The 12,550-nt window shown below is 41.8% G+C and overlaps 1 protein-coding gene across 2 annotated transcripts in view; it reads left to right on the top strand.

The window, feature by feature from the left end:
* Positions 1-12,550, top strand: part of LOC117820886 (segment polarity protein dishevelled homolog DVL-1-like) — a 39,622-nt gene that overhangs the window by 9,138 nt on the left and 17,934 nt on the right. For both annotated transcript variants that reach the window (XM_034694816.1, XM_034694817.1), the window contains exons 2-4: positions 45-114; positions 5,828-5,949; positions 9,691-9,809. In XM_034694816.1, the coding sequence (XP_034550707.1) occupies positions 45-114; positions 5,828-5,949; positions 9,691-9,809 (311 nt within the window). The remainder of the gene's footprint in view (positions 1-44; positions 115-5,827; positions 5,950-9,690; positions 9,810-12,550) is intronic.

The following is a 12,550-nucleotide window of genomic DNA, read 5'->3' as shown; positions in this document are numbered from 1 at the left end:
TCCTGGCCGGTTAGTCTGACTGTAACTGTCTGTCTGCTCCCCAGGGTCGTCAAGGAAGAGATTTCCGATGACAACGCCAAGCTTCCGTGCTTCAACGGGAGAGTAGTGTCCTGGGTAAGTGAGATGAATGGTGCACCCTCCCCTCCCTCCCCTCCCCTCCCCTCCCCCCCTCTCTGCTGGCCGCCTGCCTCAGCTGGGCAGCCTCAGCACTCCAACCAAAGATATGTTGAACACTCATAGATCATGTAAATGCAGCCATGCAACGCCTCCACACAGCTTTTCAAACACACTTCACCTTGATGTCTCCATTCGGCTGCAGCATAGAGGTGCGAGTGATTCCATTAGATAGGAAACTTGGCTGCTGTTACAACAGAAAACATTCAGAAGTGCTTCTAAAACAGGAAACATTATACCTTCTAATGCAGCTGATCTGATGATCCATTACTCTAGCAATCTCTCTGGATGTATAGTGATTTGTAATAATGGAAGATAAACAGCGCTGTGGGCCCAGGTGTCCCTACTGGGACACTAAACATGTTACATGTTTCAATCAACCTGCCATGTTAGTGGAGATTTACAATTTAATCACCGCTCTGTCATAATGTGTACTGAACTGAACACACAGGTCACCACTCTGCCTTTAAATATTAATGAAAGACTGGCAGCAGGATGTATAAATAAGATTGACAGTTTTAATCTACTTCATTGGCTTTTTGTCCATTTTTGTTAACAATCCAGCCTTAAAAAATTACTCTTTATTGATCTCTGAGAGGAAATTCATTAGTCCGCTTGCCTGCCTCCAAAGGGAGGTCAAAGGTCAGAGTCAGTGTCACAGGGGTGGCCATAGAGTTGTTAAAGACTGTCCTAGTCGATGTCACTTAATCAGTGTTGATTCTAACAGAACCTGATGTGGTTTTGTTGTCACACTGCTGCTCAACAACTATTGTGACACATTTTTCAAATACAATTTTTATTTAACTTTCACACACAAAAAAAGAAAAGAAAAATAAAGCTATTCTTGGTTTCCTGTTCACAGCAATTACTGATCATATCAATGCACCCACTAATTTATTTATGTAACCACAACTTTGGGATTGTCTGTTGTGTGTTTGTTGTCTTAGTATGTTGTTGTTGTATCTTGTCTGTTGCCACTTTATTTGTGGGCAATTGGGCCCCCTATTAAAAGCTTTAAATAGCTTCCTTGGGGTCAACCCTTTCCACACATCCAACCATTGTGAAATGTTTACTGAATATATATAGATGTATATTTGTGATAATGTGTGTGAATAAACTAAACTAAACTAAACTAAACATTTTATTCAGAGTCAGTAATTAAGACAGAGAAAGAAACACTCAAAAAGGAATAAACAAGCAATAAACAAATGTATGTAAAATGGTATTTGTCCATTTTTGATTGTAAATGTCATTTTGGTTGTACAGAACAGCACCAAACATCACACCAGTAGTTCCATAAATTTCGTCAACCCAATGCACCCCTTCTCATAAAGACATTTAACCTCAATGCACCACATTTCTAACCATTGAGAATTCACAGATAATAATAAAGATATATTACCTTTTACCTTCGCTTCAAATTTTCTTAGAAAGCATCCTGAGTCTAACCCTCCTGAGTCAACATCATGTATCAGTAGCTCATAACCAAATACGCAGAGGTAAACTGTTGTGTTATTATCGGTGTATTTTTGCTTCTTCAGATCCTGTGAATCTTCTTGTAATTAAAAGTGTTGCAATTGGCAAGCTCACCATGGAATTAGCAACCTCATTAACGCTCCTGCGAGGAGTTTTAAACTGGTCATGAAACAGACTAAGATGAACAGTGATGCCTCTTAATGACCTTCAAAAGCAAAGTAAACCATTAGTAAAAACACTGACAAGTTCTGTATCATGGTTTTTGAAGGCTGTATTTACCAGGATGTCAAGTGAGGTGATTAAAAGCACAGTGATGAAACGCTTTCTTTTTTAATTTTCCGCTCAACAAAAAATTCTGATGAGCGACTGATGGGAAAAGCAAGAGGATATATTTAGTCAGAAATCATGATATAGGACGAGATAAGCTAAGATATAAGAGGTACCACTTTGTCCACAGGGGGTGCCAAAATCAACACTAAAAGAACGTTCCTCACAGGAGCTTTAAAACCTTAAAGCTAGGGTTGGTAGTCTCGGAAAACCAGCATGAATTGGAATGTAGCTTTTCCTCATGACTCCGTCTAACCCCTCCCCTCCACCCTCGGAGCTCCTCCAAAACGACGCTCCCCCGCTCACATGCACGAGCGCTGCTGATTCTCGACCATATGATCGTGACTGATTCAAAACCGGTCCTCACCCAAACATTATCATAGTGAAAGTTAAAAACACAAACAAATATGGCTGCTGTTAGTACTCACAACCATCATGCTAGCATTATCCAGTTGTACCGGTGACACGATATCAGGAGAAAAGTTATAACACATATAATACTGTAACAGCTCTAGTGTTTGTTAAACGTGTTCAGTGTAGATGTTCTTAATTCCTACAGTGTTGACGGTCAGTGAAGGCATCAGGAGAGGTGTAGAGTGTGCGAGTGGGAGAGAGGAGAGGAGAAGTTTTTCATTCATTCAAACATTGATTGTTGTTTTGTTGGTTGTCGTGATCACGGCCGACAGTGACCGGTTATTAAAGATCAACGTGTTCATGAATCAGCTCGTCATCACTACAGCGTCCGGACGGACGCTACAATAAATATATATTTTCTGTAGGACTTACGAACGTCATTAATTATTCTGCTTGTTGGTGAGAGCTTTTTAGACTCTGATCCGGACTACAGTCCTGAGCAAAGCACCTCATCAAGTCAGAGGGGACAGGCCCGAGGACGAGCGAGAGGGGCAGTAAATAGAGTCAGGGGAAGTAGAGGCAGGAGACGGGGACTCGGAGGAGTGCACGCCGGGGAAATGTACGCACAGGAGGAGGGCAGAACGGCTGGACGGGATATTATTGGTTTAAAATTTGGGGAGCCAAAAAACGGTGATTGGTTGGTGTTTTCCCAGGTTTACTTCGGCTGTAGATAGCATTTTTTTTTCACTCTTTTTTAGGAACACATCATGTAATGATTGCCATCAGGACATAAAGATCATTTTAACCAGTATAACAAAAAGTGTATCTAAATCTGATTACCAACCCCAGCTTTAATCAAAAAATAACATGGGAAATAGCAAATCATGGGGACCCTTTACCCCGTTCTGAATCATTCATTAAAAGAAGACTTCTAAGTATCGTGATAGTTAAAAACCGTCTTTGAACTTCCTCACCACAGAAACCTGTGAATTTTACTCATATTCGGCAATTTGATTAGATATTTTGCACACATACGCTAAGGCTGCACAATATCTCATAATTTCACCGATATTGCAACACATGCATTGCAATATACACATTGCAAAATTCTGAGTTTATGGCAGTATACATGTGAACTGACTTTCCTGTTAATAAGCGGTGCTTTTTCTCTCAGCATGCAAACATTTTACCTGTTACCTTGGATAGAGGCCTGGGTGTATTGGTCATGCTTTTAATTAAGCTACAGCTATCAATCAGCTACACTCAGATGAATTAGTGCTTATCTTGTGATAGGGAACGATAACGATAATTATCGCGATATTATTTTTCTCAATATAAATATAACAAATGTACGATAAAACGTTGATATATTAAAACCTATGATTACACCCCTCAACCACTCGATAGGGAGTGTGTCTTAAACGCTAGTTCCGTCCCAACATTGAACAGAAGATGAAGTAAAACTCACCTGAAGACATTTGAAAACAAACCAAACCTCCGGTGCCCTCACACTCTCCGTACACACCCGTCTGTCACACACACATCTCCGATTATTAAATGCACTTGCTTCTACAGTAGTTGGGATGGGAGTTGTAATCCGAGGTGCCTGCCGGGACTTGACTTACCTGTAGATAGACTTTTTCGGGGGGTTTAGTTTGAACATTTAGGGCACTGCAAACCTTACTGGGATTAGTTGTATAAAAAAAAAAGCTTCTGCTGAGTTCTTAGTGCGACCTGTATGTTTGTGCCTTTTTTGATAGTCTTGATATCCAAGATTTTGATGTGCAGCTTTTGTTAGTCGGGAATCTGTTGTAATCGCAGTATACGCTCTTTAATAATGAACACGATCAAGTCTTTGGGTTTTCGGTGGGATGGCGGGTGGGTCTCCTTTCTTTTCTCTCAGTTAATGTGAGATTTGTTGCCACAGCTTTGTGATTTGTGACTATATTGAAAAGATGAAAAGCAAACATTTATACTTTTTGCATTACCCTTTTTCCTTGAGCCAATCATGCATGGAACAGCCAATCATGTTGCAGGGTTAGAGGTAGGCGGGCTTAAAGACGTTTGAAGGGAAATGTAAACGGCTGAAAAGAGCGACAGCAACACTGAAGAAAACGCAAAACCTACCAGCTTGAAGCAGAGTGAAAACAAGTTAAGATATTTTGGCTATTTACCAGACTACTAAATCCCAGATACAAGCTAACCAACCGTCTGCTTTCTTCAACTTTCACTCTGGAGAAACAAATCTGCCTTTAAACCGCTATGAAAGAATGATTTGATATTTATTGTGAAAATTATCGATACCGACTGATATGAAAAATGTTATTGTGATAACATCTTTTTCAATATTGCCAGCTCTACCTTGTGATAGATAAATTGATTTTGTTTTGTTATTTATTGAGAAAGGGCATATTGCAGGTGTGATGCAAAACATGAAGAAGAGCAAATAAAAAATAACTGCAAGTTTATTATCACAGGTCTAATGTGTTCTCTTCTCCAACTGTAGAGACTGCAGAGATGCGCTGATCTGATGTGCTTTATCAAGGCTGAATCTGACAGTAGAAATATATTAGATACTGGATCACAACATACATTGAACTGAAGGTTTCCACTATAACTCATCCACCCTGTAGCCGTACAGGTTGCATCAAATAAAAGGATGCCACTGAGCTCCACACACAATCATATTTTTCCAATCAAAGTGTCCTTAAGAGGGCTCTTGTGTGTGATCAAGAGTCAGTCTCTGAAGAGAACAAGGTCAGATCATGCAGGTATGGAGGTCTGTTTTCATCATAACATTGTCAAATTGAGACAGTCAGTTCTTTCTTCCTATAAAGCCATTTTCCATTAAACTGGATAACTGAGAACCGGAGTGAAATCTGTTCCTTCATAATGTGCTTCACACTGAAGTCTGTAAGCTCACACCAGACGCGGCACACAGACACAGAAGGTGATGAAAAAATGAAGCGAAGAGATACTTTAAATCTTTGGAACGGAGCAAAGAGAAAAAAAAGTGACTCATTATAGTTCATTTATAAAACCTTGTGACACCAAAGTGACATCTGAGAATCCAGAAGCTTGCATTAGAATAATCACAGCTGTTAGTCTGCGTGGCTCGCTGCTTTAAAGTTCATTATTCTGTCTGAGATGAAAGGAGAGTGGTTGTACCTACAGGTTATTGTACATCCTCTTTTGTACTTCAGAGTCATCTTAAAAGTTTCTCTTCCGCTCACTCAGCTTCACAAGTTATTCATGCACACTTACAAGTCATCTGTCGTCCTTTTTAGCATCTTATTTTGTAGTTTTTCCCTGTGTGTGTTTTAGTTCCCCGAGATGTGCCTGCCTCTTGTGCCGACATGTTTACGAGTTGATGTTGTTTTTGATCTCCTCTCCTCACAATGGGGCCTCTGTCACTCAACAAAATATTTATCATATTTTTGTGTTCCTCTCAGAGGTGAACACGTCTGAATATTTCCTTTTTTTCTCTCTCTCACAGTTGGTCCTCGCTGAGAGCACCCACTCTGATGGAGGATCTCAGTGCACAGAGAGCCACCCGGAGCTGCCCCCTCCCCTGGAGAGAACAGGGGGCATCGGAGACTCCCGCCCCCCGTCCTTCCAGTAAGTAGGCTGATTACTGCTTGTCATGTATGCACAATTACACACACATGTAGGCAGCTGTGTTTAAACAGCGTATGACCTCTTTATCTCACGTATGTGCTAATAGAAAGTGGAAAGATTTATCTTCACATGGGAGGTGTAGGTGGTCTATACGCTGGAGTATGAATAAGCCATGAAGTATGTGTTAAAGCTTGAACATGCATGGGTGTGAGTAGTTTTCCCACTTGTGTGTGTATACGCTCCCTCTCGCCCACTCAACCATAGAGTAAGGCGTTAGTCCGCTCGTCTATGTAAACATGATGCGCACGCCGCCACTGCTACTGATTCTTGAAATAGCCTCCACAGCACAAACGTCTTCAGGCAAATACTGGCACTCAGTGAGGCACCCATTATATTCAGTCACTAGGAGCAGTCATCCATACTCGGGTGATAAAGGCGCATGCGTCACAAAAACACAAAAAGGTCAGATGTTGGGTTTTTTTTGCTCTTTACCTGAGACAAGACTTCAAATTCAGCTGCAGATTAGAGAGTCAAACTGCAGTAGCTGAGAAGTCTAATGCTAAATATAGCTGCCAGTGCTGGGGGCAGTGGGGGCAAGGGTTGTTGCCATTACAGCGTGAGAGCAATATGGCCGGGGCTCTATATTGAGAACATGCAATCTGTCATGTCTGAGTGGATCTCTTTATCCAGGGTTTGACATCTCAGCTCTCTTTTGCCCTCTACGGGCCGCTCCCTGCTGCTCGCCTGTCAGCTGTCTTGATGGTTTTATTGTTCCTGGTCAGCTTTCACTGCCACTACCGCCACCTTGTGGAGCAAGACTGCACTGTGTCGGCCCCCCTTACCCAACGTCACATCCCCTCCTCCCCCCCTTGCCTTTACTCTCCCTTTCTCTCTGCCTCTTTGAGTGAGGCCTTTCTCTTAGAAACAGCGTGCTGAATTCCCTACAGCGAACCTCCTCTCTCTCTGAAATGAATCCAGTCTTCCTCCCTCTTCCTCTGTCTGTAAATAGCGAGAATATTATTACCACTTCATTTGTCTTTGTGCTTTATTCATGCATTTCATGTGTTTGTCGGCGTGAATGGCTGTATTTGATGAGTGCACAGAATAGGTGTTTTGGGCTGAGAATGGACACAACTGATGTGCCTCTGCCTGGTAATCCGGATTAACAGACATTAAAAGCACCCATCTCCATATCCCAAGAGGGAGGGGGGCGGCGATTGGTAGAAGAGAGGAGGGTGGTGGTGGTGGTGGTGGTGGTGTGGAGGGGGTTGAAAAGGAGGTGGCATTTGTTCACAGCTGCAGCCCAGCGCCTCCGATAATCTCCCCCGAGGATCAGGAGCCGTGTCGCCCGCCCGGTCAGCAGCAGCCATTGACAGCCTGACTGACAGCCAGTCCACACAACATCAATCATCACTCTGCAGACAGAAACGCACCCAAACTGTGCATCCCCGCTCGTATTTGCACACATGAAGTGGCCTGTGCCCGGCCCAGGTGCACCCATTAGCACTCTGTAGCAGAAACGTGTCAGCACGCCTCATTGAGCGCTTCATCCCGCTGAGTGAACACGGCAAACACAGCGTCCTGCCTGCGCCCGTGTTTTTAATTTACATTGATCGTCCACACTCCAACCATAAGGTGTGTAATCAGACTGTTGATTTGTTTATTTAGGCTGTGTTAACAGTATTTGGAGTGATATAAAATTGAATATATCTCAGAGATAATTGAATTAAAACAAAATATACTCGTGCTCCTCTACCTTCTCTCTTTGCTTGTTTCTGCTCAAGTAGAGTCCATGTATGAGGCAAGGCAAGGCAGCTTTATTTGTATAGCGCATTTCAAATACAAGGGCAACTCAATGTGCTTTACATTAAAAGATTAAAAGCATTGGTAACATTCAGACAAGCATAAAAGAACACAATTAAAATGACAAATATAATAAAACAGAAAAGTAAAGGAAAATTAGAAATATATTAAAAATTAAATTAAAATTTTCATTTAAAGCAAGTTAAAATAAGCTAAGATAGGAAGGCATAGAAGGAGAGATGAAGTCTGTACAAGTTTGCATCTCTATTGACTCCATTTTCTGCAAAATGAGATGCACAGAAAGATACATTTAATGATAAATAAAATGTAAGACATAGACTTAGATATATTTAGCTTTAAAATTTACAGAATGGACAAAAAAAACATTTTCTTTAACATAAAAACACTAAAAAATAGGAAATTAAACTTAATACTGAGTAAGAGGTCCACAACTTAAATAGTGCATTTTAAAATACTTTTAATTAGGAAGTCCTTTAGTTTAAAACGTCAAACACAACATCTTAGAGAAAAACTAATTCTCATATTTAAAATTCTGTATCAGGCTTTCAATCTATGTTTTAAAAGCTTTGATGCACTTTGTTCTTCCATTTGAAGTGTTAGTTGTTAAAATTATTTAAAACATTATTTTCATGGGCACCTCAGGTTTTCCACCGCAGGAACTTTACCCCAGAACTAGGGACTTTACCACAGAACTACGTGTGTTTCAACCGGAGGAGCCAGGGTCTAAATTTAGTTCAGGGGTACATAATTTCCCCCCTGAAAAGCCCCTGCTTGGGGGGTAGTACTTTTCAAAGGTGCTTGGACTTTCGGTTGAACCTAACGGTGATTGTGGAGTTTACACAGTTGTTGAAACAAAGAGGGAGTTCCTGGGTATGCATACTAGTCTAGTTTTTTATTAAGATTTCAAAATATTATTTAATATAACTTTTTTTCTCCATACGTCACTGCCATGATTTGCACAATGTGCCCAGGACTTCAGCCTGCGGTCGAAATGCAGACAACAATGGGGACACAGGAACCTTTACTTCCGGGGAAAGTAGTTCTGGGGGCTAAAAGACCCCCGAACTCTTGGTCGAAATCGACCTATAGCGTGAGTCTAAATCTTGTAGAGTAACTCCAATTTGTGTGAATCACTGCAGGATGATGTGTGTGTTTTATACTCAGTGAATATGACTCTGTTTGTGTTCCATTTAAACATGCATGAATGCACCATTGCGTCTTCATGCACGTGCAATTATTTATGCAGGTTTGAGGTACGTGTTGCACTCATACCTAAGTGTGTTTGACACCCTGACGGTGTTGAGCAGAGTTCTCACCAGCTTCAGGTTTCCTTGCTGCCCGGTGGCTGTGTGAGTCCTGAACCCTGCACCCTGAGGCCACAGCTTCTCTCGCCCTCTGACAGAATAACAATCTGCCCTCCAGCACCACCACGGCCCCCCCGGACCCCAAGAACACAGACCAGCTCATTGCACAGCTCACACCTGATCTGCCACTTCTCGCTTTTTTTTAATGCAATCTGTCATTCTCTCCTTCTCTCGATCGTGCTGCAGGCACCATCTGGGCTTTCAATAGGTCTCATTAATACCAGTATTGTCCAGAGCTGCTCCCTCTCAGGGTATCTGGTCATTAATGACACTTAACGAAAAACACATCACATACCGCAGAACAATGAAACTGCTACTCTGGCTGCAGGGATTGAATTTGAAACATAGTGACAATATGAGCTGCATATTCCCCTCGGGGCGAATGGCAGGCAAACAGATATTCTAACAGACAGGAGAGCGTTGTAGCTGGGGAGTTTGTTCAGGAGCGAAGGAGGCTGGAGAATTAATTTCAAAGCCTGTCTGTGAGAGAGACATGTGTTTTGAGCATTATTACCAATGTGACTGAAGTTTTTCCGATGTGTGTGTGTTGCAGTGCCAACGCGGTGAGCAGCAGAGACGGCCTGGACACCGAGACGGGGACCGAGTCTCTCCTGAGCCACCGCCGAGAGCGAGAGAGGGAGCGCGCACGCAGGAGAGCCAGAGAAACCGAGCGTGAGTGTTATCATCCAGGAGCAGATGGGCCCTAAAAACTCAATTATCCTGTCATTTCCAACTTATTACATTTCACTCACACCAAGAGAAAAAGTGGGCAGAAAGGAGACATGTTTGAGAAAAAACACCCTCAGGGATCACATGTTGAACTTCAGGTACATGAGACCAAGAAGCACGAGTTCTCCTAACTCCACACAGAGTGAGGAAAGTGAATAAGTTCACTGCATGTCAAAGTTTCTGGAATTTACTGTCTTGCCCAATAATTCCCTGTCTTCTGTTTCCTGCGTGTGACTCAGGTTTATGGTCAGGGGCTGTTTTCCACTCAGTAGTCGCACTCTAGTCTTGTAGGATGATTATACGCTGTCAGAGGAGACGAGTGTTTCATGAAATATCAGAGGAAAACTCTGCCATAGCTCCTCCACAGTCTAGCAGGGGAAAAGAAAATGTCAGGATCTTGATTTTTAAAAGCTTTCAATAGCTGTTATCAAGTGCAAACACATCTGCTTTTATTGTTTTGGCATTTGACTGCAGAGATTTCTTGTACAATCACTTTGGTAAGCGGAGGGCGGGTTTCAGAGCTGCTCTCCTGTGCAGGATACGACCATGCCAGGCAGCAGCACATGTCTGTGCCATCCACAGCAGACACACTGGGGATACTGGTGCTGCAGGAGAAGAGGACTGTTCTGTTAACAGCATCATGATAATATTTTGAGAAAGCCTCTTCAGTCTGTTCCTGCTGCTGGCAAACATTTTGGCAGATTTGGTTGATGAATGGCAGGAGGGAAGAGAGCAGCAGCTGCCTGATGCTGCTCAATGAATCACCTTTTTATGTTTTCAAAATTTGATTTGGAATCAGACAGAATTACGGATGATTACACTGTCACTGTCATCATCAGTTAGATTGACTTCAGACTATCCATCTTTTTAGCTTTTAACAGTTTCATGATGAAATCAAACTTTAAAAAAAGACACAAAATCAAACACACACAAACAACGATATACATGTACAAACTGAGGTGTTTTTAAATAAACTTAATGCAACATATTTCAGTCATGAGAGACAAATTAGTGCATCTAAGACAAATATCTGAGTCTCTTTGGTGCCTGAGCTCTGCAGGATGATCTAAGAGTGTGTGCACTGAGCAGCTGCAGAATCTGTCCCCCCCGTGGAGTCCAGCCGCTGGTGGTGGTGGAGGTGTTGGCCGATGATGTCATCTGACGGCAGAGAGACGATGAAGCTGAGAAACTGTGAACACTAGGCGGTAACGGGAAGGTGTCTGATGATGTCATCTGAGGCTTATGAGATGATGAAGCGATCAAGCTGTGAGGGCAAGGTGGTGATGAGGAGGTGGAGGGTTGTGCGTGAATAAAGTGGAGGTGGAGAAAACTGAAACCATGAATGTGACCAGGTGAATGGAAATGAGTGGAGGAGTGAACGCAACATATTAAAAGGAATGAAGAATGAGTCAGCATGATGTGAATGAAGAAACTGCAGCTTCATGCAAACTAAAATTGGGTGTTGCAGGGAAAAAAATACTTAAATTTCCCCTAGAATACCTCAAGTTAGTTTTTTTGAAACTTCAACAAGAACATCACATACAGTTGTGATCATAAGTTTACATACCCTGGCAGAATTTGTGATTTTTTCGGCCATTTTTCAGAATGAAATGATGAATGATGAGAGAAAAAACTATTATCACTCATGGTTAGTGGTTGGGTGAAGCAACATTTTTATCAAACAACTGTGTTTACTCTTTTTATGTCATAAAGACAACAGAAACTACCCAAGAAATCATAAATTCTCCCAGGGTATGTAAACTTATGAGCACAACTATTCATCTGCATAGAATATGAACATTAGCAAAATACACATACACATATAATTCACTCAATATTCACAACAGTGTGCTAACATTTGACCTGTTAGATTGAGCCAATGATACCTGAGTCGTGCATAAAACCATTTGGCTGATCTAGGGATGTAAATTTTAAGTATTCTCTGTGATTAATTTTGGGAAATGTTAACTATCAATTATCGATTAATCAATAAAAAAAAACATTGAGTTTTCTTATGTCAAAAACAACGCCAAATACTTTGTTTTCCCCCTAAATTACATTTTCCACAGCACCAAAATGCATATAACTGACAGTATTCAACATGGGTACATGTTTAACACTGATTAGGCTCATGAAAAAAATCTCTGCAGACATAGTCTTATAATGTGAAGGCTCATAATACTAACAGAAAAGGACTTCAGACTCACAGTGTCCAGTTTTCTGTCTCCTTCTTCTTATTGAGAATAATAAACACGTGTATGCGGTCAGGTGTCAGCCAGGAGCGCAACCGTGTCATAATCAGTCCGGCGGCAGAGAAGCTCAGACGGCTTTGATGTTGCTGCTCTGCAAACATAGCGTACTTGCAATTCCCATCAGTCTATTGGCTTTGTTTTCAAAAGGTTGGGAAATGTTCTGTTTAAAGTTGTGAACCTTTGTGTCCGTGTCGTTGTTGCCAACATTTGCGTATTGATCCTCTTTAAAAAGCAGACGTGGAGACCTGACGCACAGCCGCCAGCTGAGCGTCTCCGCTGTGTGCAACACCTTCAAACAGCTGATCCACATCGAAACATGCTTTAAAATTAAAACACCTCCCTGATAGCTGAGTGTAATATAAGACCACATGATGTTTGTTCCATGTGATGGAAAATTGAAAACAAAAACACGTATTTCGAGTCATTTCTTAA

The sequence above is a fragment of the Notolabrus celidotus genome, chromosome 11, assembly GCF_009762535.1.
Source record: "Notolabrus celidotus isolate fNotCel1 chromosome 11, fNotCel1.pri, whole genome shotgun sequence".
Taxonomy (NCBI): domain Eukaryota; kingdom Metazoa; phylum Chordata; class Actinopteri; order Labriformes; family Labridae; genus Notolabrus; species Notolabrus celidotus.
The sequence above is the reverse complement of the archived record's forward strand: the minus strand, read 5'-3'. Positions and strand labels throughout refer to the sequence as shown.